General features: G+C 47.5%; 1 protein-coding gene and 1 pseudogene across 2 annotated transcripts; one reads left to right on the top strand and one right to left on the bottom strand.

Moving 5' to 3' along the window:
* Positions 1-4,474: 4,474 nt before the first annotated feature.
* LOC100728470 (small ribosomal subunit protein eS6-like) lies at positions 4,475-7,096 on the bottom strand (annotated as a pseudogene).
* A 23-nt stretch (positions 7,097-7,119) lies between these two features.
* Positions 7,120-24,553, top strand: Tuba8 (tubulin alpha 8). 2 transcript variants are annotated; one of them, XM_013156461.3, is made up of 6 exons: positions 7,174-7,280; positions 10,113-10,178; positions 17,822-18,044; positions 19,602-19,750; positions 21,047-21,727; positions 24,241-24,553. In XM_013156461.3, exons 1-6 carry the CDS (start codon positions 7,278-7,280, stop codon positions 24,532-24,534), a joined length of 1,416 nt encoding a protein of 471 aa, XP_013011915.1. In that variant the 5' UTR covers positions 7,174-7,277; the 3' UTR covers positions 24,535-24,553. The 2 variants fall into 2 exon arrangements, with proteins under 2 accessions (XP_003461817.2, XP_013011915.1); XM_003461769.5 differs by lacking the exon at positions 10,113-10,178 and having other exon boundaries at positions 7,120-7,280.
* Positions 24,554-25,822: the final 1,269 nt, after the last annotated feature.

The raw sequence follows: 25,822 nt of genomic DNA, 5'->3' as shown, positions 1-25,822 counted from the left end.
CTCACACTCATGTTCTCTGCTGAGATCCGTATCCTTTTATAGCTCTTCCCCCTTCAAGGCAGGTGGGTTGAATCTGGAGTAAAAGTTAAAGCTAGAGCCAGAGCCAGAGCCAGAGCCAGAGCCAGAGCCAGAGCGACAGGGCGCACAGAGTTGCTGTTTCTGATGTGACCCTGGTGGGCGGAGTGCAAGCAGGAAAGATCGGGGCCTTCCCCAACCTTCAGCAAAACAATGCAGGACTCCAAGTTGATTTTGGAACAAGAATTGCCTGGGAGAAGGCCAGCCAGACTGTGGGGTCCCAAAGTTGTCCTGAGAGAGACCTCTTGCTCACAGCTGCTGAACTGTGTAGACTTTGGGGAGCCACTTGGAGATACTGTGTCCAGACAGAATACTCTGCCACACATGAAACCGTGAGATGCAAGACTGGAATACTTGTTTTTTTTTTTTTTTTAAGTGGGGTCTTAAAAATAGTTTCTTTCTGGGATATTTCATTTAATATTTTCAGACCTGTGATTGAAACCAGGGGAAGCAAAGCTACAGAGAAGGGGAAACCACTGTACATGATGCTAAGAGTGAAATACACCACATGGCACTGCGAAGCCAAAGTTCAGGGTAGTTACAGTGATTGTTTCTCAGTCCTCGCCGGGCTTGACCTCTTTGTAGCATTTGACCTCGCTGACCAAATCAGCAAGACTGGAATATTAACATTCAAATTTGAATTTGCACAAGGGGCGGGGGATAATCATAGTTAATTATGTGTGGGAAGTACTTCAGGCTGGACACTCTGCTGACAACATAGGGCTCCTCTGTGGATTCACAGGCTCATCAGGCAGCGCGGGTGCCAGGAAACTGACGGACCGTCCTGGGTCTCTTCCTCTGGGGTCCCAGCTCCCTGTCCAGGGCGAACCCCATCTTTGCCGCCCTGCAGCACCATCCTAGGTGTTTGAACATCAAGGTCTAAGCTAAAGGAACAAGAATGAGCCCACTAAGTCTGCCCTCCTAGTTTCTGGATTAAATGTTCGGGTTCAGACTCTTGTGTCAGACTTCTGGGGTGCACATTCTGGCTCTGCTTCTTGCCACTTGTGTTATGAGAAGAATTCGCATTTCTAAGTCTCAGATGCTTTGTCTTTCAAAGGCAGACAATAAAAATTTAATTTTGAAAGCTTGTTGAGAGGAGCAAAGGAGGTAATACACAGAGAGGCTGACAGATAGAAGTGCTCACTGTCAGGAGATATGTAAGTAAAAAATATATAAGTGTATTAGTCAGTTTTCCCCAAATGCCCACAATTTAAAGGAGAAGTTATTTGACTCAGTGTTTTAGAGGGTTCAGCCCTGGTCAGCTGGGAATGAAACCCGAGAGGAAGGGGTGAGAGACCAGGTGTAGTTCCCAAGGTGACACGTCTACTACCCACCCCCACACACAGTCTCCTGTACTAACACCCTGCCTAGCTTCCAAACCAAGCCAGTTGACAGTTAGCTTACCTGTCATAATAGATGTCACAAAGACTAAGTCTTTTCTTGGTTGATTCGTAGTATCTTATCTCCTCTTCAGATGAATATGGCTCAACTTTTTAGATCACCAGTGGATTGGATGATATAACCCCACTGCACAAAAATTCGTATGTGAAGAAATATTGATCTGTACTAACTGGAACTTGGAAGAGGTGGGGTAATTGCTTCCTTCCATTGGTACTGGAAATTGAACTCGTGACCTCATACTTGCCAGGCAATGCTTGTGCCACTGAGCTAAATCCCCAGCCCAGTGGTGGGGTAATGTCTTTAAAGGTCTTTATTCTGTAATCTGAGCACTCAGGAGGTTGAAGTAGGCAGATTGTTGCAAGTTTGAGACCAGCCTGGTCTATAAAGTGAGCCCAAGGCCAGCCTGAACCCCATAGTGAGACCCTGTATCAAAAAGACAAAACAAAACCACCAAAACAAAACCCAGGTCTTTTAAAATCTATCTATCTTTCTTTCTTTCTTTCTTTCTTTCTTTCTTTCTTTCTTTCTTTCTTTCTTTCTTTCTTCTTTTTTTAGAGACAGAGTCTCTCTATACAATTCAGGCTGGCCTTGAACTCACTGGGTAGCCCAGGCTGGCCTTGAATTTGTGGATATCTGCTTACCTCAGTCTTCCAAGTGCTAGAATTATAGGCATGTGTCACAATGTCTGGCAAAGACCTTCAAAACAGTACAGGTGGCTGCTTTTTCATAAACTGCCTGAATCTGACTTCAGTTTTCCATCTGCAAAAAGCGTTTTCCAGGGGCTGGGGGTTTAGCTCAGTGGCATAAGCGCCTGCCTTGAAAGCAGGCAATCATGAATTCGATCCCCGGTACCGATAAAAAGGAAAAGGACAAAAAAAAAAAAAAAAAAAAAAAAAAGCGTTTTCCAGAGAAGCATAGCTAATAGGAGATATCTTTCTCTTATCTATTTATTATTTTGCCCAAAAATAAGACCTAGCCAGAAAACAAGACCTAGCATGATTTTTTTTTTTAGATGCTCATAATATAAGCCCTACAAAATAAGCCTCAGTTAAGATGGTCGGCCAGATGGACATAGTTAGTACGTCTGTTGCTATATACAACAGATGTGGGGACCACCTGGACAAGACTCCTTGAACACCGAGCAGTTATCTCCATTTTGACTAAACCTGGTCCCATATCCACGTACTGGTATGTACAGAGCTGGATAAGCCATTTCCTGTTTGTTCCCTTCAGCTGGCTCTAAGCAATGTAAACAGAGCTGGCCGAGGTGCAGATGCATAATCTTTGAAGCCAGGTGACAGCTGCTGTTTCCCTGCCCTGCCCCATGTGACTCCCATCAAACCAGGGCTGTGGGGTGGAGGTGGGGGTACGTAGAGCCACTGCTCAGGGCTGTCAGCTGGGTTCTAGCCTCAAGATAAAAGGCTATAACTTCCCAGGGCAGAAAAGTTTGCACATGAGAGCTGAAGCACCACCCCTAAACAGTAGGCGCCACCTCAGCTGTGTTATGCAGCTTGGTCTTTCTGCTCAGCCTTCTCTCTGCATGTTGCACAGGTGCCTTCAGGCTCACAGTGCGCACCTGTCTCCGGCCATCCTCACAGTCACTCATTCTTAGCCACTCCCTTCTTCACAAATTAATAAAATCCGGCTGTGTTCTGGGTCCAGGCCTTTGTTCTGATGAATCTTCATCCTGGCCAAACGTAGGACTCCTGGTCCCCTCATAGTCACAGATATGCCTTAGTGTCTTTATTCTCACCGTGGGTTGCTCTGGAAATGGTAGACTGTAATGAACTTGCTAGGATTCTAATTACTTTTCCACGGGATGGCAAATGTAAACTTCCTGAACTACAAAGAGGATGGGAAGGGGCTCTCTATAGACAGACATATTGAATTGTAAAATAATATTAATTATAATTAAATATAAATAATACTATTGGCATTAAAACTTAAATGACAATATGTTAAAGTCAAGTATTGCTGGGGATTTAGCTCAGTGGCATAAGCACCTGCCTGGCAAGTGTGAGATCGTCAGTTCAATCCCCGGTACCAAAAAAAATAAATAAAAATAAAATCAAGTATTTATAAATACCCAAGCCTTTGGATGTGAGGTAAACACCTATGTAAACAGGTGAACTTGTATGAATCTTTGTAATTCCTTATACTGTGTGTTGTAAGGACATACTTAATGCACTTGAGGGAAATAAACATCATCTGAATTTTGGTGCCTGTGAGTTTCCCTCACTTTTCTGTGGACTATCATTTTTTTTTTGCCTTTGAGACAGGGTGTCTCTATGCAGTCCAGGTTGACCTTGAGCTCACTTTGTGGCCCAGGCTGGTCTTGAACTCACAACGATCCTCCTGCCTCAGCCTCCTGAGTGCTGGGATGACATGCATGAGCCACCATATCCAGCAGGGCCATCATTATTAACAGGATCATTTTTGTTGCCCTCCTGTCTTGTAAGTCTTCAATGAACACTTGATTTAATGGGCACTTTTTGAAGCACACCCTGCGAGAGGTGGTGACTTGGGTGAAGAACTCATGATATGAAACCACCAAGGCTGTGTCGCCAACACACTACCAGTGGGCCAGACAAGAAGTGCCCATTCAAGAACAGCTCTGCTGCTTGACATGAGAGATTGGGGCCAGTGGCAGGAAGTGGAATCAAAAGAAATTTAGACTGGAATTCAGTGTTTGGAGAGTTACAGTGACGTTGTAGAAGAAGATGAGCCAGGTGTGGTGGTACACACCTGTAACCCAGCACTTGGGAGACTGAGACAGGAGGATCACCACAAGACTGAGACCAACCTTGGCTACATAGTGAGTTCAAGGCCAGCCTGAACTATATAGCAAGACCCTGTCTCAAAACAAAACAAAACAAAAAGGCTGGGGAGTTAGCTCAGCAGAGTAAGCACTTTTTGGCAAGTGTGAGGTCATGAGTTCGATCCCCGGCGCAAAGAAGAAAAGGAGATGACTATCTTTGAATAAGTGTGGATTTTTATATGTGAATAGATGTAGACTGCTATCCATAAAAGAATAAGACAGCCCTTGAAAATAAGGCTTAGCCTCTTTTGGAGCAAAAATTAACATAAAACCCAGTCTTTTTTGGGGGGGAAGTACACGTAGATCAAAATAAATTTATTTTTATTTTTACAGTTTTGAAGATTGAACCCAGGGCCTTGCACATGCTAGGGAAGTGCAGTAGCACTGAGCTACACTGCCAGCCATAAAAAGATTTATTATGAGGAATTGGCTCATGTAATTATGGGAACTGAGAAGTCCAAAGATTTGCAGCTGGAAGAAAGGAGATTCAGGAGAGCTGATGGTGTAAATTCCCACCCAAATGCAGGAGACAGGAGTCCTGGCTTAGACAGCCAGGCAGGCAGAGGTCCCTAATTTTTTTTTAGGTCAGATCTAATTTATTTCTCACGTAAGCACTTCATTTTTGACTGGACTCAGACTTGGAAGAGGCAGCTCTCAGAGAGGAAAGCCTGCATCTCCAGGCAATTTGTTCCTGGTGTTTTTCTTTGGCTTCCTTCGTTCTCTCAGCCAGAAGTGCAGCGTATTCTGTAGCTTCTTCCTTGTTTTACGTGTGTGCTTTTTCAGCGCAGTAAGACCGCGGTATTTGTGTTGAAGGACGCGTCGAGTAGCGAGGCACTGAGTCTTGAGGCTTTAGTCCTGCGTTTGTTACCTTCCTTGTTTAAGGGCTTTCTACAAACTCACTGGCAGACACCATAAAAGTGTATGGATTCTGTTTTTTGGGCCCCAGGCGCCGAGGCACAGTAGTATCAGTCAACCCAGGAATATCTCTTTTTCCTTTTTTCATAATAAAGTTGAGAACGCTCAGATTGGCAGTGCAACTTCAGACAGATTTACGCTTTCTCTCTGAGGTTCTCCTTGGTCTGTAACAGGAATGCCCCTTGCTGAGCAGCAAGCAAACTTAGCCATGAGTCAAGGAAGCCCTGCTTCATAGGGAAACCTTGTTTGTAGTTCTCACCACGGAATCAGACCCACACCAGCCTTCCCTTCTTCACCCAGAGAGTCAGCAGCAATTTATGTGGCTATACGCTTCGCAGAACGCGAATGAAACTTCCGTTCATCCTGCTCTCAGTGAGTTTCTCACAGCCAGCACCTGAGGAGACCCTGAGCTTCGTCTTGGAACTACTGATCGCGCTCTATTAATCAAACTTTTTGTTTTGTTCGGTTCTTCACTTGATTGGATGAGACTCGTTCACATTGAGGGCAGTGATCTATGAATGCTGTTTCCTGATTCAAATGTTAGTCCCATTCAGCAACTCCTTTGCAGACACACCCACAAAAAATGTTTGACCAATGTACAGACACCCTGTTGCCCACATCATAGGGAATAAAATAATCCTTTTGTCTTTCTAAAGTTCTACTCAGGAGGAAAGCGTAGGGTGGTGGGTGGGGGAAGTATCAATAGATCTGCAGTATCCCAAGTCAAGTAATTTCAAGATATATGCTATAACTAAAAAGAACTGCACAGTTTTTCTAAGGTCACTGTCTTAGTCTGCTATGCTTTCCATAGCTAAATACCATGGACTGGGCAATGTAAACAACACACATTTATTTTCTCATGGTTCTGGAGGTTAAAAGTCTAAGACCGAGCTTCAGGCAGGGCTTTGCTCAATGGGATCACACTCCTGGTGTCTACAAGTTCACTAGTTCTGTTGGATCGAGGCCCCACCCTTATGACCTCATTTAACCCCAATGTCTTTCTTAATACCAGTCCACGATCCTTTATGGAGTCACCACATCTGGTTTGAGCAGCTGGTGGTTGATGATCAGTAGCCTGAGAAAAATGAGAGAGGAGAGGAGCTGGGTTACACCCTTTATCATGGTGGAGAAATTGGAGGCCTGATAATATGACCAGCATCTAAAAGTGTGTAAAGTGTTCTTACAGATGCCTCGCCTACTTCTCCCCACTCCTCTCAAACCAGAGGCCCATTAAAGGATTTCCTGGCCTTTCACCACCGTCTGTAAAAAAGGAGGTCCAGCTACTGTGCACAGAGGCCGCTGGAACTGTGCAAAGGGGAGATGACATGGGCACCTTTGAGACTTAACAGAGAAAGGTGTCCAGTAGGGATGCAGCTAAGAGAGAGATCTGGAAGTAGTGGAGGGGGAGGTACTGTGGTAGAGTAGTAAAAACAGGAACAGATACACATTTAGCACCTGCTGGGTACCTGCTTTCTGTATGTCCCTCACTGGAATCTCCAGCAACAGTGGGCACTGGGAGGAGTGAGGCCGGCTTCCAGCAGAAGTGCAGGGATCTCTCCCAGCACACACTCAATAGGAGCAGCCTCCCACTGAGCCCTCTGAGCCCGTGTCCTGCAGGAAAGGAAGAGAGTGACCGTTCAGAGTGTGTGTGTGTGTGGGGGGGGAGTGCTTCCTAGAATGTTTGCCCCGTGGAAGTTTTTAGCTGGTCTTAGCAGAAAGCACGCTTTGCATCTTGTTAATAGGACTGGTTTCCCCTCAGGGCGCCAGGGAACCGCAACTGTGCAATTCTCAGCTTGCATGGGACTCGGGGAGCAGGTCCAGTCCGCGGAGCCGGGCAGGCGGCAGCTGGCCCCCAGTGCCAGCGCTGGTGGGCGGGGGAAGTGCCATTGTGACTCGGCCAGGTCCCTCCCCTCCTGGGCACTGTGATGCAGCCGGGCAGCCGCTGGCCAGGCGTGTGTGTCCCCAGCCCCCTCCCGCCCCGGCGAGTCACAGTAGCGCAAGAGGCGGTGTCTGGAGCAGTCGGGGAGACAGGCCCAGGAGCGGGCAGCGGGCGAGGGCAGCGGCAGGGATGGTGAGCCTTGGGGGCCGCGCGGTGGGGCCGGTCAATGCTTTAGACTGCAGCGCTGGAAGCTCGCGGGGTGTCGGGGCAGGGGCAGGGGTGCGCCTGGGTGGAGACGCTGGGTACCAAGTACGCTTTATCGCATGGGAAAAGTGGAGTCCAAGAGCAAGTCGCCCCTTAAAGGGACCTAAGGGAGAAATAAACGCACAGATGAGGGGAGGAGAGACGCGGGAACCCGGTGCAGGAGTAACATTCTGGGGAACCTCCAGATGGGCAGCTTGGGGACCAGAGTGGGGCGGGAGAGGGAACACAGGGATTCCGGACAGGTGGTCTGGGCTGGGGCTCCTGGGGGGCTGAGGCTTCTGGGGGGCTGGGTGTAGTCAAGTCCCCAAACGCAATCAGTGTAACAAGGGATTTAGGGTCTCACGGTCGCCCCCACGTTGGGGTTGCTCTCTGTTCGGTCCGAGTCCATCGTTTGGATTCTCTGCACCCTCAACTCCAGCTTGGCTGTGCTCTCCGGGTGCCCTCACTTCCAGACGCCTGCACCCGACCAGCTTCCCGCTTTGTCAGTGGTCAAAGCCAGGCGGTCAGGAGGTCTCTGGCACTCAGAAGCGTCCCTGTCCCTCCCGCAGGCCGGGGACCTCCGCTCCCGGTGGCCCCTCCGCGTGCGTCTGCGCTGGCAGCCGCGCTGCTTGCTCGGGGCCCCTCAAAGCGGTTTCTTCTGCGAAACTCCTCCTCCCGCGGAGCCCAGGGTGGCTCAAATTCAGCTCCATCCCCTTCCCTGGATACCCCGAAACCGAGGACCCTCTCCCGAGTGGGCCGGAAAGGTGAAGGGTGGAGAGGGGTCGGGATAAGCGCGTCCGTGGACCGAGCTCGGCTTCTCCCAGAGCCCGGGCTCCGAGTGTCAGGGACAGGGCGCGCCGGTGAGCGCCTCCCCCCCCCCCCCCCGGGCTTTGGGAACCCGCCCAGGCCCTCCTGGCTCTGTCCCCAGCTCCCCCACTTCAGCGTCCGGTCTGTTCAACGCCCTCCCCCCCTGCAGCGCTCCCCAGCTCCCGGGAAACTTGAAGATTTGGGGAATGTGGGGAGCAGTGGAGGGGGTTGAGAGGTGGGGGGTGGGAGAGACTCGTTCCCACCGAGGCCCTGCTCTGGGGCATGGAAGGTGCCCAGAGATAAGAGTGCAGAGTTTTGGCTCCTAGCTCTGTCTGTAGCTAGTTGTTTGACTTTAAGAACTCTCTGGACTGGTTCTGTTCTGCAAAGTGAAGAGAGATTACACTTCACAGTCCAAGGCTTCACATAGACTTTATTATTTTTGACTTATTATATAGAAATTTCAAACGTGTACAAGAACAAATGGGATTTAGCTCAGCAGCATAAGCACCTGCCTGGCAAGCATGAGGTCATGAGTTCGATACTCTGTACAAAAAAAAAAGAACAAATGGTACAAATATTATATACACCTCATCCAATTTCAAGAACTACCAAAAGAAACCAGCCTCGCTCCATTTATCCTCCTTCCATTATTTTGAGACAAATCCTAAACTATTTGCACTAAAATTTAGTATTTATACTATCAGGTACCATGGCACACACTTGTAATTCCGGTTGCTTGGGAGGCCGAAGCAAGAGAACTGAAAATTTGAGACCAAGTCTTGGGAGGAGGAGGACGGTAGAGGCATGGAAGAGGCCCTAAAACATTAATATATGTTATGTACAAGTACCAACTTCCCACGATGAGTGCAATCACTATGGAGTGCAAACACGTGCTAGTGAAAATTTTTTTTTTAAAAAATGGAAAGCTCAAGAATAGCTCAGGCAACTTAGGAAGATCCTGTTTCAAAATAAAAATGTCTTAATGTGCAACTCAGTGCTCCTCGGGCCCAGTCTCAGGGAGCTCTCCATAAATAAATTAATGTACACATATATGTTTATAGCTATTAGCTAATAATTTATAATTGTTATAAGTCATAGTTTTCAAAAGGCTTCCCTTTGCATGTTTCAACTTTGATCCAAACATCACAGTGATTCTCAGGGTGAAGCCTAAGGAAACTAACAGTTTGGAGGCAGACAGGATCTGTCACTTTCACAAACGTCAGTGTGTGTTCAGGTGGCTAGTTGTTGAAAATACCTGATAAGTCGAAAACCTAAACAGTGATACCTTACCCTAAGCATGCTTAAGAACTTTGAAATGGGGACTGGGGATTTAGCTCAGCGGCATAAGCACCTGCCTTGCAAGCAGGTAGTCATGAGTTTGATCCCTGGTACCGATGAAAAGAACTTTGAAGTGTACTTAAGAATTTTGAAAACTCAATGGTTGAATATTTTGAAAATGAAATATCTTTATTTTAAACACTGACTTTTGTACAGTAGACTTTATTGAGAAAATTTTCTTATGGGCACAGAACTGTTTTAATTAGTAAATACTTCCCACTCATAGAAAACAAAATTTAAAACTCCTTTGTTTCATTTCTTATCGTTTGATGCTAGAGATAGAACTTAGGGCCTCAGGAATGCTAGGCAAGTGCCCTACCACTGAACTACCATGCCAGCCCCAACCTGGTTCCTAAAAGGCTAAAAGTGCATCTGTAAAGGTTGAACCCAAGAATCCCACCCCGCGTCCCAGAAAGTCATTACTTCCTCCATGGTTAGAGTTCAAGCAGCTGTCCCCAGACTCCCCTTTCCCTGTGGGAATGGGAAGCCTCCTTGATGGTAAGGAGAATTAGATTTGGCATTTCTGTAGGCTTTGGGTAAGGAATATATCTCTAATCCCCATGCACATTTGAAATGCAGTCCTCTGGTTCCTGAGCAGCTAGTGATTGCCTGTGTGAATTGTCTTTCACCTCCCAGGTGACTTGTTACATGCCACCAGCACCCTTCAGCGTGTCCAGACTGGAGCCTCAAGTTACACGGCTTGTAAGAAGGTTTACTTAAACTCCCTCATTCCAAGCCCTCTTCTCAGTGATCAGATCAGCTGGCTATTTCTGTAACTAGCATCCCATCTACTTCCCTGTGTCCCTCTAGTAAGCAGCTCTCCTGGGAAGCATGGCACCTTTTTGGGAAAATATCCTGGAGAATCCAGGCCAGGTCAATGATGCTTGGGCACAGAGGGAGTTTCTGTGGTCTGTAGGAGGTAGGAGCGTCTACAACTCAGCTTGCTTAATTCCATTGCTTTGTGCCAGGGAGTACCAGGTGAGTTCTTATGGAGACTGGCACCAAATGGCAATACAGATTCTGTCTTCCAGCAAAAATGGGTGGTTGGAGGGCAGGGGTGCTGGGGGGTGGAGTAGGCACTGCCCTGTGGTCCTCTACCACAGGTGCCCTGTGGGTAGGCCTGACTGGACACAGCATAGTCTGACCTCAGACTCCTGTATCCTTCCTTCACATCATCCAGAGGTCTCCCCCGAGGTCCTTGGATCCTACTTCTGAGTACAGGAGCCCTGATTAACAGGCACTGGCTCTGGGCAAAGCTTCGGGGTAGCTGAGAAGCAACTGGGGATGTTTGATAGGAAGTTTCTAGGCTGGGGTCAATTCTCTGCCAGGCTGGAGGGTGGGCGTTTGAGTGCCACATCTGTGTCTCTTCTGAGGGTGCTCTTGAGTGACCTTGGGAAAAGGCGAAGAGTTAAAAATTAAATTGGAGGAGAAATTAGCTGGTGCCTGGAAGGCCAAGGACAGGCGGTAGGCGGGAGGAAGTGGCATCTCAGTGGGATGAAGTGGACTGACTGCTCCTCCTCCCTTGGGTCACCAAGGGCCGGACAGCAGTATCTGTGGCTTTTGCCCTGTTGTGATTGTCGTTTCCCATGTCAGTGTCTCCCTTTTAACACTACTCCCAGACAGTGAGGCATGGAAAGGAATGGGAAAATGTAGCGGGCAGAGTGTGCATCATTATAAAACTGGACTGTTGCCTGCACTAGTCCCCAAGGTCAAAGAAAGCGCAGGAGCCTTTTGACATCATCAGGTCAATTGTGCTGTCAGACACCCACCCTGTCACTCCTAAAGCCATTGCAAGTCAGCCCTATGCTGTCCTGACTGCGGTGCTGCCTCCCCCAGCCACCAAGGATGTTAATTTAGGTCGCTTCTGCTTTGCTCTCTATTCTTTGTTCTGAGCGCTTCCAAATACACTGTCGTTGGGGAGGTTGTGAGCAGAGATAATTCAGTCCTTCATGAATCACATTTGTCCTTACTTTAATTAGCCTCCGGAACATTGTGGGTCTGCTTTTCGCTTGCCATCCCTGACCTACATCCTAAAATATATGTGATGTATTATTCCAGCTTGACATCTAGAAATGATTCAGTGTAATAATGGGCTTCCGGAGAGCAGCTGTATGGAGGTTGAGCACACACGTGCTCAGGCCTGTGAGCTGGGCTCGGGCTTTCACATACTGCCAGCCTGTGTCTGTTCCTTTCCTAGATAACCTGCCAGTCTTGCTGTCTTGTGATACTTTGAAATGATTTTTAAAGCCTCAAAGCCTCCATCTACTGAGGATAGTGATTAGTTCAGTTTAGCCCTCTAAGAATAAAGCGAAAGGAAATAAAACATTAAAGCAGAAAGAAATATTTTAAGTAGGGTTGGCATAAGGCGTTCTTGAAGTAGAATTCTAAAAGTCTTGCAATTCGACGGTTTTCTTTTTAGCTTAGGCTCCAGAATATCTGGTCTCCCCTCCATCGGGTTAGTCCTAGGGAGCACAGGTGTCCCATCCACTCTGTCCTGCGTGGGACCATTTTCCAGACAAGCTTAGGACCTGCCCTCAAGTCTCCTGCCTCTGTTCCATGGCTCCTTTTCCTGCCTACAGTGCCCCTGCCCCCGGTCATCCTGGCATGTCCAAATTCTTCAGGGTCCCTGTGAATATTCCTTTTTGAGGAAACCAGGCCAGGAGTTACCTTTTCCATCTTTGCACTCACTTACACTTGGTCTGTGCATTGCCCAGGCACTGGCTGCTCTCCTGGCTAACGGGCTGTGAGGCAGGCAAGAGCTTTATTCTAACTTCTCATGCTACTGAGCCCTGGCAGCATCCACACAGTGCTGGGTGCTGAGGACTCAGCTACTCTTCCACGGACGATTCCAACTACAATATGGTATGGGGAACACGGTGGTGGTGAGGAAGAGCACAGAGCAGGGAACTTATGCTGGTCTGCAAATGTCCAGACTTCCTGCCTAGAGAAGTGAAATTTAACTCAGGACTTGGAGGAGTAGGGGTCAGCCCTCCCCCCTCTTTTTTTTTTTTTGTCTTTTTTATGGGTACCAAGGGACTCACGACCACACACTTGCAAGGCAGGTGCTCATGCCGCTGAGCTAAATCCCCAGTCCCCGCCCCCACCCTCCCCCTTTCAATGCCTTCTTCCATGTAGTGCCACAGGAAACTCGTTGCTAGGACGTTGCTGTTGCTAGGACGAAGAGAGCAAGTGGTGTCCCAGCACCAGGTACGTTGAGGGGTTGCCGCACTTTTCTGGAAGAGGACTCCTAGGTCTCTCCATCTCACTGCCTCTACTCCTTGGATTGTTGAGCAGAGATACTGCCCAACTGCTTAGGAACCCAAGAGAACAGGAGACTCAAGGGTATCTCTGTAAGCCCAGATTCAAAATAGAACTGCATATGCAAGTGAGAGAGAAATAGTTTGGAAGATAAAGCAAGTGCTCTGATTGGCTAAAGAGGGGAACCTGAAATCCGAGTTCAGAGCAAACATATGACTTAAATATCCTCTGCTGGGTCAGTTTACCCTGCTCCCCCCACACTGGTTCTGAGAAATAGATGCCTGGTTCTACCAGAGAAGGATGACCCATTTTCAAAGAGGCTGCCCTGATCTGTTCTTTTTCTCTCCAACCTGGAACTCTTGTCTGTAATCTTGGTCTTGCTGCCGGTTCTCAGGCTTGATGTGGACGTGGGCAACCCCAGGGCCTGGGAATTCAGAGTGCAGGTGAGGCAGGAGTCAAGGAAGGCAAAGGAAAGAATTCAGAATGGGTTTGAAGCCAGGCCGGATCCAGGCTCTTCTGCTGCAGAGCTGTAAACTCTGGCAAGTTTCCTTTACCTCCCTGAGCCTTAGGCATTTTCATTTATAAAACAATGAAGAGCCCTGTGGAAACAGTCCTTCATCCCAAATATTCTGAGCTAACATATCTCAATGACAATAGATGGGTGAACTCTCTTGGGCCTGAGGATTGGTCTCCCAGTGGCACCAGTCTGCTCACAGTTATCTTGTAGACCTTGCAGGCAGGAGGAGCAGACCACAGCTGGAGCAGGTTGCCCAGTGCCTGAGCCAGAGGAGCTCCGTGGAGGAGCTTTGGGCTGCTTGTGTACTGGTCAGCTTTCTGTTATTGGAACAAAACCTGAGATAGTCTGCTAGTCAAGTGGAAAGATTTATTGGGCCTCATGGGTTTGGAGATTTCCGTCTCTGTTCAGTGGACCCTGTTGCTTTTGGGCCTGGGCTTCACCACTGGGCAGTAAGGAAGCACATCATGGTGGGACTGTGTAGCAGTGCAGAGCCCCTCTCATCCAGGGAGCAGGGGAGAGGAGGAGGAGGAGGAGGAGGAGGAGGAGGAGGAGGAGGAGGAGGAGGAGGAGGAGGAGGAGGAGACCTGCACCCCACAGCCTCTGGGCTGGGGGAGTGCGCATGCTTATGAGAGACCTCCTGCCAGATCCCACATTTTGAAAGTCCCACCACTTTCCAATTGTGCCACCTTTAAAAGGACCAAGCCTTTAGCACATGGGCCTTTGGGGAACGTTCCAGAGCTGAGCTATGGCACCCTACCAGGAGGTGTATTTTGCTTTTTAGTATTAAAACTTTCAAGTCTCCAGGAAAACAAATATAATTCCACATCTAGCTGTAATACATTTTTGTGGGCCATATTTACTTACCTATTGTATTTGTTATTTTAAGTAGGGTAGGGGATATATTTAATGGTAGAGCATTTGCCTATGTGTGCAAGGCCCTGGATTCTATCCTTATCCATGCAAAAAAGCATAAGCAAAGTATAGATATTGTATTTTGACTCCTAAATATTTTAGATACAAATCTAAAATACAAGTACATTCTCATACTTTATCATGCTTAACAAAATTAATCCATTTCTGTATATGTCCTTCAAATTATTCAAACTAGAATTCAAAGCCCACATAATATATACAGTTGTTATCCATTTTAAGTTTTCATTATGGGGCAATCCCTCCTATTTTATTTTTCATGGATTAAAAGATTGGATCAGTTGTCCTGTAGAATGTCTCATTTGGTTTATTGTGCTTTTTCATGTCACATAATTTGTACCCACCCCATCCCTGCCCCTGTGTTTTCTGTGAAACAGAAGTAAAAATCTGAAGCATTTAGTGGATTAAGGTTTTGTAGGTAGCATTCTGTGTGTCACACTGCAGCACATCAGGAGCGCTTTAATGACTGATTGTGTCACTCTTAGTGGTATTAAGTTCTCCTCTTCCTTCTCCTCTTTCTTCTCCTCCTCCTTCCCCCTCCTCCTCCTGGTCCCTGATGGGACCCAGGGCCTTGCACATGTAGGGAAGTAATTTACCATCTCGCTGCCTCCTAGGCTGCTCCTCCCCCTCCTCCTTCTCCTGCCTTTGTATTGCTGGGATTGAACCCAAGCCTTTGCCTAGAGCTGTATCGCTAACCCTTTTTAATTTCTGTGACAGAGACTGCTAAATTGGTAAGTTGGCCAGGCTGGGAGCGAACTTAAGATCCTCCTGCCTCAGCCCCCCAGAGCACTGGGGTTACAGTTACTGTTTCTTATTGATCTTCATGTTTGGCAGTGAAAGCCTCTTGAAATTGACTTACTCGTTGTCTGACACTGTGCCATGTTCTAGGCTTATCTGTAAGTTCCTTGTACCACATCTGGAGACCTACATATCTCCAAAGAGAACAGAGTGGGAATGTTACTGAGAGACCATCCTTTTCTCCTGATTGGCTAATGGGAGAACCTATGAACCAATCAGTCATTTCTGAGTTTTAAATTTAAATATCTCCAAATACTCTTATGAATTAGTTTAACAGGAAAGACAGTTCTTCCTTAAATGTGTGTATGTATGTGAGAGAGACAGAGACAGAAATTTTGAAGGCACATGATTGTGAAGATGGGTATTTTTTAGTATGAGATTAAAGGAGGCATAAAAAGGGCTGAAAAACATTGCTATCATTTGTTGGTGGTTTCAGTTCGTGATATTCTTTACTTTTTTGCTTACGATCTTTGATCTTCCTGAAGTAACTCTGAATCATCTCTGGAAAGACCCCGGGTGTCCAACAGGGAGGTCAGACCGGGGACCAGCAGTGCCCTAGATGGGGCTGGAGGGTGGTGAGGAGCCCAGGGCTCAGCAGATGGAGGGTCCGGGCCACAAAGGACATTGTCACTGAGGAAGAGGACACATGGGATCAAGCTTCCAGGCCCGCCTAGTGTCCCCCGAATTTTAGATGTCTCTCTGGGAAGCCTCACCTGCTTGCTGGCTAGGGGATGTGGTCTCAACAGACACCCTCTTCTTTGTGGTTGGCTACTGGATGTAGAATGCACTTTTCTTAGTTCTGAGTTGAGTCCTTAGATGGGGTAGAAAACCAGCCCCGCAACAACACAGTAAGTGCATGGCATGGGAACCTTTTACCCGTGCTTGTTACAGGTGGAAAAAGGAGCTGCAAGGTAGTATCAAAATGACAATGATGACAAATTAGGATGACAAATTATGGTCAACTGGTTGTTCTCAGATGAGGGGAGGGGAGGTAACTCAGTCAGGTTCACACAGCACAGGAAGTGAGAGAGTGGAGAAGGCAGATTGGCCCTGGGGCAGGGGCTGCCTTGTGAGCACAGCTTTCCCTGGGTCCAGGCAGCTCAACAAGCGGAGAGAAGACTAACCTGGCAAACTGAACAGTTAAGCGGTGGGTCCCGATGTCTCGGATCCCTGGAGATGTGTGCTCAGCATGCTTGCTGTGCTCCCTATGCCCAAAGACTCGGACTCGGGCTCTGTGTGGGCTTCATGCCCAGCCCTGCTCTCTGGAGGCTCTGTTGCTGGCTTGGAGAACCCAGAGCTGGAAGATGCCAAGTCAGGTCATGGGTAAGAATAGAAACCCACAGGCTGGGCACATGCTTCCCTGCCGGGCTCTGGCAGGCATAGGGCACCTTATGTGGGCTGCTGTTTCCCCACAGTCAAGGTGTGGGTGTGGGGCGTGTCCAGCAGAACTTCACGGTAGGTTTCTATTCACACAGCACACGTGCACACACACACATGTGCACGCATGCGCATGCACACACATGCATGCACATCTAAAGGTATTAGTACTGGGACCAATCAGGTAATGTTGCTTCCCATGAGAGTAACACAGAGATAAGGACACTCTAAAGGTTAACTTTATTTAACATTTGGCTGACAAAGGCAGGAAGCAGAGAGCAGCAGCTCTGGAAAGAATCTTCCAGTTTCTCTGCACTGGGGAAGGGCATAACTTATACCCCAGCCTTTCCTTAACCCTGGTGTGGTGGTTCCTTCTTACAGCGGTAATGACACCTGTGATACCTGCCTCCACAGCATATTCTCCCCTGAATGTTGTTCTGCTCAGTGATGTTCTGAGTACGTGTGTGTGTGTGTGGTGTCTCAGTCACCGAATGGGTGTGAATGAGAGTGTTGTCCCTGTGTGTGTGTCTGTAGTGGATTTTTGTTTGTTTTTCGAGACAGGGGTCTTACTGTATAGTTTAAGCTACCACTGAACTCACTACGTCACCAGGCTGGTCTCAAACTTTCAGCAATTCTCTTGCCTCAACCTCCTGAGTACTAGCATGACAGCCGTATACACCCCGCCCAGCACTGTAGATTTAAGGATAGTTTCTTTTCTTTTCTTTTACCTCTTGTATTGTTAAGGATAGTTTCTGATGTTATCTTTTTTAAATTTTAAAATGGAATTTATTTTTACAACAGTGCTAAATATATAGAAAATTTCTAAAAATAATGAAGAGGATTTCCATATAGCCAACAACTGTTATTCTTATTACTGTCTTCCAATATTTTTTTCATTTGTTACAGTTAATGAGTTGAGGTTAATACATTATGATTAACTAAAGCCCTTTATTTACTCATGCATTCTATTTTTGGTAGGAGGGTACCGGAGATCAAACTCACAACCTCATGCTTGCCAGGCAGGCACTTGTGCCGTTTACTTGAACATTCGTAGTTGTTATCTGATGGCCTCTCTTTTTTGATGTCATCTTTGACTCTTCCTTGTATACTCTTCATTGTATAAAGGTCCAGTGGTGCAGTAAGAGCCCCTCCTTGGTCTCTGTAGTTGCCCTTTCCTTTCTTTTGTGGTGCAAAGAATTAGTCCTGGAAAGCAACCTTTAGAGCAAGCCACAGGACAGCTGTGCAATTTGGAGCCAAGTCTTGGTCCATTTGCAGTGTGAAACCTCAAATGCCTCTGGTGTGGGACGCCAGGGCTGGAGGGGTGGTATCCTGCAAGTGTGGGTGTGGGGTGAGTCCAACTTCCCAACAGAACTTCCCAACAGAACAGGAAGAGACAAGTCCTCCAATGGGAGCTCCTAGTGTTGGGGCCAAGGGCTCTGATCTTGACTCTGCACTCTCCCCACAGCGGGAATGTATTTCAGTGCATGTGGGTCAAGCTGGAGTCCAGATTGGCAATGCCTGCTGGGAGCTCTTCTGCCTGGAGCATGGCATCCAGGCGGATGGCACCTTTGGCCCTCAGGCGGGCAAGATCAAGGACGATGACTCCTTCACCACCTTCTTCAGTGAGACAAGCAATGGGAAGCATGTGCCCCGAGCTGTCATGGTAGACCTGGAACCTTCAGTTGTAGGTGAGTATGTGCTAAGAGCCACTCCTCAGAAAACGATAGAACACTGCAGAAGCTTTGGCTGTGGAACCTAAAGAAACTGACCATGGCATGTGACTTTGGTGTCAGTTCTTTCTGGTCTCCAGAGCAGTTTTTGTTTTCTTCATACAGAGTATTAATGCTGGAAAGCAAACATAACCTTGGGGAAAGCCTGTAATTTGCTGCTAATCCAAGCAGCAAATAGGCTGCTGAGATAGACCGATGCTGCCAAGTTTGTTACTAAATACAAAGGATTTCAAAACCCACGTAATAGAAATTACAAGAAGCCCTGATATCACCAGTTCACAAAGTAGAGGTTTCCGATTCTATAGCTGCAGTCTGTCCTCATGGATCTGGTCTAACTTGAAGTAAATTACCCTGGAAATGGTGAGATGGCAGGAACAGTCACAGCCAGGGTCGCTGCAGTTAGCTCCAGATTGAACCTCTTTTGGAACAAGGAAAAAACAGGAATTCTGACTTGTCTTAGGGAAGGTACAGGGGCAACAGATGACAGGCACCCCATCCTTTGGTTGCTTTATACAAATGTAAACAGTGCAGGTCACCCTCCCATGCTGGATGGCCTCCTGGAGGGGAGGAGAACCATGAAGGGAAGAGGTGATGTGGTTGGGGGCTGATGGTTCTTGGTCTGCCCTATGCAGGTCTCCAGAGGAGGGTGGACCCTGCACCTCCACTGAAACCCTCTCTAAGGCTTGCACTCCTCTAAGACTAGAGTGTAGCTTTGCTTAAAGTAATTCTAAAATAGGCCTAAAGGCTGAGGGTGGAACTCAGTGGTAGAGTATGTGCTTAGCTCGTATAGATCCTGGGTTCTATCCCCAGCCCCACACACATGTACACATGTACACCGGTGTGTGTGTGTGTGTGTGTGTGTGTGTGTGTGTGTGTGTCTAATGCCTGACACACGCTATTGCTGCCTTGAGATGGGGGTGGGGGATGAGACAGTTCCTGGGAGGGCCTGAGATCTGGGCAAATCGCTCTGAATCTTTTGCTGTGTTCTTAGGTCACTTGACAGAAAATTAAATTGGGTTAAATCATTTGTATTAAGCTAAACTTACACACGAAAGAAAAAACAAAACAACCCTTGAGTGGTCAAGATGGAAGGAAAGAGAGATAGTGGACCTTTTTTTTGACCAGTGGGGTTTAAACTAGGATTTTGCCCTGAGCCACAGTTCTGTTCCTTTTTATTTTGAGATAGGATCTTGTTAAATTGGGCTCAAACTCGGACTCTTCCTTCCACCTCAGCCTCTCACAGAATGCTGGGATTACAGATTTGTGCCACCACGTCTGGCTAATCTAAGACTTTTAAAACTAAACCAGCATCTGGTTTTTCACTGTTTACCTAAGACCCAGGGTCTGGCTTGGTTAGTTGTACCTATGTTACTGAATTCTAGGGTTGTGTGCGTCACTTCTGTGGAGTTTCACAAGCATGGAGAAACAGAAGTTTATCACACAGTAACCTAATGGGGAGTGAGGCTTCTCTCCAGAAACCAGGTGTTAGGATCTAATGGCCTCTTCTCTTGCTAGACGAGGTTCGAGCAGGCACCTACCGCCAGCTCTTCCACCCAGAGCAACTGATCACAGGAAAGGAGGATGCAGCTAACAACTATGCCCGGGGTCACTACACGGTGGGCAAGGAGAGCATTGATCTGGTGCTGGACCGCATACGGAAGCTGGTGAGCATCAACAAGGGCAGGGGAACAGTGAGTCAGGCTAGCAAGCCGCCTGGGAAGAGTCACGTGACCCCGGCTATAGAACATAGTTCTTAAGGATTAAACCCAGGGCCTTGTTCCTGTTAGGCACGTGCTTCACCACTAAGCTACCCACACCCAGCTCTTGGACCCTGTTTTATAAAAAACATTCAAGGAAAATGCCCTTTCCCTTGCCTGGGCACCACGGACTATCCTAGATATAAATACCTATTGATAGTCTATGTAGTATCAGCGAAAGACCCCAGGTATAAGGAAGGCTAAGGTCTTTGCTTTTTGGAAGTATGGATAACAAAGCATTTAACTTGAAAAAGGAGAGGAAGAGATTGCTCATATGTTTGAGCACTCACAAATACCATTGCAAATGTCAAATGCGTACATGCTTTCATCTAATCCTTAAAGTCACACAAAGGAGGCCTCTTCTCTGTACTTTACAGATAAAGAAATTGAGGGCCGTTGTGGCTCAGTAACTTAATCACACAGTGGGTCACACAGCTACGGAGTGGCAAAGTTAAGATTTGAATGAACCAGGTTGCTTTGCTGTGAGCGACGTCACTTTGCTTAAATTCCCAATTCCTCACTCATAGGAAGAAAAAGTGGGCTTGACCAGGAGTTCTTTACTTGAGAGCTAAGGATGCCAAAATTTTGCATAAGTTTCCTTTTTCTGTTTAGAGGGGGGTCACAGGGGCCATTAGTCTCAAAGCAATCTTGTAGTGCCCCAAAAGTTCAGAACCATGATAAATCATACCCAATGGGAAAATTTTGTAATTCTATGGATCTCTTGGTTATGATGGGTGCTTTTGGGTTGTGATGGGTGATTTTATTGTAAAATAAAAAAAAAAAACATCAACCCTCAGATTCCCTGAGTTTGCTTACATTTCTGAAATTGGTACCCATAGGCACCTTCCAAGGTTAGACTGAGATGTGTAGCTGACAAAGACGGGGATACCGGGCAAGGTTGGGACTCCCAAGGACAAAGTGATGGGCCACTGTGGCTCTGAAGCTGCTGGTTTAACCAAGCTCCTGGGCTGAAAGCTTCACGTGCCTTGGACCTTCTGCAGTTGGCCATCCCATATTTTAGGTTCCCAAGAGTAAAACAACTACTTTGTTGTTTCCTTCTTCCTTTGGGGCTGCTTGATTTCACTCTCATAAAAATGTTGAGGGTTGGGCCAGGGCAGACTGAGTGGGCTGGCTGGTTTGTCCCATTGCGGGACTCTGGGAAACTTGTCTTCCTCACTTCTTCTCATGTCCTGCTCTTCCCAGACGGATGCTTGCTCTGGCTTGCAAGGCTTCCTGATCTTCCACAGTTTCGGCGGTGGCACTGGCTCAGGCTTTACGTCTCTGCTGATGGAGCGCCTCTCCCTCGATTATGGCAAGAAGTCCAAGCTGGAGTTTGCTATCTACCCAGCACCCCAGGTCTCCACTGCAGTGGTGGAGCCCTACAACTCCATCCTGACCACCCACACCACCCTCGAACACTCAGATTGTGCTTTTATGGTGGACAACGAGGCCATCTATGACATCTGCCGCCGGAACCTGGACATCGAGCGCCCCACCTACACCAACCTCAACCGCCTCATCAGCCAGATCGTGTCCTCCATCACCGCCTCGCTCCGCTTTGATGGCGCCCTCAATGTGGACCTCACTGAGTTCCAGACCAACCTGGTGCCCTACCCCCGCATCCACTTCCCACTGGTCACCTACGCACCCATCATCTCTTCGGAGAAGGCTTACCACGAGCAGCTCTCCGTGGCAGAGATCACTAGCTCCTGCTTTGAGCCCAACAGCCAGATGGTGAAGTGTGACCCAAGACATGGCAAATACATGGCCTGCTGCATGCTCTACCGGGGGGACGTGGTGCCCAAGGATGTCAACGTTGCTATTGCTGCCATCAAGACCAAGAGGACCATCCAGTTTGTTGACTGGTGTCCCACAGGCTTCAAGGTGAGAGTTGAGGACAGAAGGTTGCACAAGTAGAGAGAATCTGGGTGTAGATGCTGGCCTACAACCCCAGCACTCTGGGAGGCTGAGGCCAGAACTCATATGGCCAGCCCGGGGAACTCAGCAATTTAGTGAGTCTCAAAAACACAAAAATTAAAAGGGCTGGGGATGTAGTTCAGTGGGAAGATCCTGTGAAAATGGGGGGCAAGGGATTTAAACCACGTATAACATCGACTTCATTCAGCTGTGGTTGAGACACAACTGCTGAAGTCTGTTTAAGCCATTTTAGGAAATGAATGAACTTGGTGCTATTTTAAATTGGTTAACATCTTGAATTAAAAAGTAATTGTTGTATTGAAGGGACCTGACTTACAATGTTTGGGGGTGGGTAGGTTGTTTATGATTCAGTTCAATTTGCTGAAGGTAGTTTTAGTGGATGTTTTCTACTTCCACGTGTATTTTACTTTTAACGTTAACCAGGCTATTAAAGTTACTGGAGAGGTATGATTCCTTCCTCTAACAGAAGATGTATTCTTTCAATTTATTGTGAATAAATAACTATGTTTTAATCAATTTGGGGTTAACAATAAAATTTTTGTGGCAGTTATAGGATTGTAAATCACGGGGGTCATGAAGCCCTGACATTTTCCATTCCCATTACCCAGAATGCAGCTGTTCTCTGAGGAAAAAGAACGCAGCTTTCTCATGTCACCTCTCCACCCAGCAACTAACACAACTTCTCTCTCTCTTCCACCACACCGATTTTACATGACAGTTCTAGTAATTTTTATAAAAACAGTCAGGAGCTGTTTCCAAACAATGAAGTTCTTTTTTTCTTTTCCAAATAGAAGTTTTAAAAAGCTAGTAGGAAAATAAATGAGAAAAAAAAGAAAACAGAGAGATGTGGGGAAGGTGGAGAAACTGACATACAGGGATTCTCCCTCATCCTGTGGCCCCCATTGTAAGCTGATGGTCTGAAGTCACATCCAGAAGGATCAACAATGTGGTATTGCCCTCTTGGCTTGCGTTTCAGAAAAGCACACACGGGGGAGTGCATGCTGTTAAACTCCCTCCTCTGCCATGCTCCCCGGGGCAGTTGGTCTTAACTTGACTCAGATCAAGGGACATTAAATGTTGAGAAAAGTGGAGCACTGGCTCTGAACTCAAGCCTTACGGTGGCCAGGCCACACGTAGCAAATACAAGACGTGGCAAACTTTCTACTCATCGCATTTTCCCCTCTCCCTTGCCCATCTCAGTTTCATCTCCACCATCAGGATGCCCTTTGTTTCTGAGAGGAGATAGTATGTCACAAACCCAGGGTCATTATGCTGAACAGCTTGTGACCACGCCCACTTCCAATGCATGGCCACACCCACTCCCTCAGCAGGAAAGCGTGTGCAAACCATGAGTTCAAGAAGATAGGAATTGTCTTGCAAGAGCGTGGTTGTGAGTTCGATCCCTGATACCGGTAAAAAAAAGAAAAAGGAATTAAGATGTGATGGTCTGGGATGGAGTGATAGTTTGGGACAGCACTGTAGTTCCTCAGGGTCTATAAATTGTGAGTTTGTCATCTTAGACTTCTTTTACTTACCTGATTCTCGGGATTGTCTTTGATTTGTGCTGTGTCAGGAGAGAATCGGAGTTCTAGGACAGCAGCCTCATGGTGAGTTTGGTGGTGGACGGAGCAGGTCCCTGGCCTGCTGTCAGAACTTGGGAGGTTGGCTTGTCCAGGCAAGGCCTTTAACTGACTGTCCTTGAAAGACTCTTGCTTTTCTTCTGAGAAAGTTTCTGATTAACAGTAACACCATCCCCGAGAGTCTTCTTTTTATTTATTGCTCTGGAATATCCCTGTGACCTTTTAAATTTTCCCTACATTTATTTGCAATGTAACTATGAGGAACCTCAGATGACAACCTGGGAATGAATAAACTTCACGATAACTTCAGTTATAGAAACTGATTTGTCTCCAAATGAGAAGGTATTTCCCTTTTAGAGATAAACACGTACTGGAAAGCTCTCATGTACCAAGCCCATTTTCATGGGTGCTTTTGCTACTTTCCGCTGACATTTCTGTTACAGGCCCTGCTCTCCTTTTCCTCTCCAGCTTTTAGATGCCCCACCCCTTGCCCTTGAATCTGTATGCTAACCTCATTCACTTTTCTCTCCAGCACTCCCCTACCCTCCCTCACACTTTCCCAATCTCCTAATTCCTCCGGTTCACGTGGTACCTTGGTGTCCCTCCTCCACATCCATGGCTGTATCTTGCTGCCACACCTTTGTTAGCAAGCCACACTGGCCTGGCATAGTGGCACATACTTATGATCTACTCAGGAGGCTGAGACAGGAGGGTTACCATGAGTTTGAGGCCAACCGAGGCTACAGAGTGAGTTCAAAGCCAACCTGAACTTCATAGCAAGACCCTGTCTAAAAACCAAAACCAAAACATGCCGTCTTCAGTTCTCCTTTGGCTGACTTGCATATTCTTCTGTTGTTCTTCCTCCTTCCTGTTCCCCAGGTGGGTATCAATTACCAGCCACCCACTGTGGTGCCAGGAGGGGATCTGGCCAAAGTCCAGAGGGCCGTCTGCATGCTGAGCAACACCACTGCGATCGCGGAGGCCTGGGCCCGCCTCGACCATAAGTTTGACCTGATGTATGCCAAGCGAGCCTTCGTGCACTGGTACGTTGGAGAAGGCATGGAAGAAGGAGAATTTTCCGAGGCCAGGGAGGACCTGGCTGCCCTGGAGAAGGATTACGAAGAAGTGGGGACTGATACATTTGAAGAGGAAAATGAGGGGGAGGAATTTTAAATACACACATTCTCCTCGATAGGTTCTCTTTATTTATGCTGCTCCACTTAAAGCACGTTGAACTTAGATTTCACAAAACTCTGCCTCAAAAAAAAAAAAGAACAGTTTGGGGGTGCAGCACAGAGCAAAGGCCTTGAGTTCAGTCCCCACTATCAAGAGAGAAAGAACAAGGAGTCAGACCGTTCTCCCAACCTCAGCCTATTCCTGTCTTGTGCAGGTGGAGGGTACCTGCCTCTAGTACCCACAGGTGACAGGAATGGGCACAAATGGATGCCTCCCTTAAGTAAATACTTTGTCACTAAAGAAAATGAAGGTCACTGTCTCTGGGTGAGGGAGAAAGCGGGGTGCATGGGAGAAGGCCTAATCAAGAGCTTTAAGTTCTCATGGGCTGCAGCCTAAGGAATGAACAGACACAACCTGGGAGTCTAGAAGATTCTCGGGGGGGGGGAGCAGAATCACAGCAGTGAGTCTATAGCACGGCCTGGGTCTGGACTGACACGATCACTCACCTGTCAGATATTTGGGGACAGTTGTCTCCTCCTCTTCACGGGAGCACATTCCAAGACACCCCGCACCAGAGGCCTGAAGCCACGGAGAGCACCAAACCCTATAACATTATGTGTGCATACCGATGCTGAGGGTTAGTTTTTAAGCAAAGAGACGAACAACCATAACTGTTAACGAAACAGGAAAATTATAACAAAATACTGTAAAAGTTACGCTGGGATGTAGCTCATTGGTAGCTTAGCAGGTGTGAGGGCCTGGGTTTGTTCCCCAGCACCACACACACAGAGTTACGCGGTTATGGTCTCTCTCTCTTTCCCTCCCCACCTCATATACTGTACTCACCCTTCCCTGCATGGGAAACCAAATCCACAGGACTGGAAACAACAGAGAAGAGGGGCAGCTACACAGAAGGTCCTAGGCACCCAGCCTAGGAGCTGGAGGGCACTGACAAGACAAACGCATTTCCTGCCTTCCTAACCTTTAAGTGACTGAGCTCACAGCAGATGGGGTGAGGTGATGTGCAGTCAGACGGCCAAGGAGAGATGGTGTCTGGGGAGCGCCCTGTGCGTGGTTCTAGGAAAGGTCCGGAGGATTATAAGGAAAATTAAGTGTGAAAACAAAGATCCAGGAACAATTTTGGAGGTCACAGGTTCTCGGGAGATGCTGGAACGTGAAGAGGTGAAAAGGTAGGGCCCGAGAGCCAGATGCTAGCACAAGCCCCGCCTTAGCATGGTGAAGAGTTTGGAATTTTTCTAAGTGAAACACAGACATCTAGAAGGTT

The sequence above is a fragment of the Cavia porcellus genome, unplaced genomic scaffold (assembly GCF_034190915.1).
Source record: "Cavia porcellus strain 051 isolate PalLab524CR breed Dunkin Hartley unplaced genomic scaffold, mCavPor4.1 scaffold_11, whole genome shotgun sequence".
In the NCBI taxonomy this organism is placed as follows: Eukaryota; Metazoa; Chordata; class Mammalia; order Rodentia; family Caviidae; genus Cavia; species Cavia porcellus.
This window is presented reverse-complemented; position numbering and strand designations above follow the sequence as displayed.

Excerpts from the sequence above, each read along its gene's own strand:
- Tuba8 (XM_013156461.3), top strand. Across the intron at positions 10,179-17,821 it reads AGCCTCAAGTTACACGGCTT|CGGGAATGTATTTCAGTGCA; the intron begins GTAAGAAGGTTT and ends CTCTCCCCACAG. Across the intron at positions 19,751-21,046 it reads TGGACCGCATACGGAAGCTG|ACGGATGCTTGCTCTGGCTT; the intron begins GTGAGCATCAAC and ends TGCTCTTCCCAG.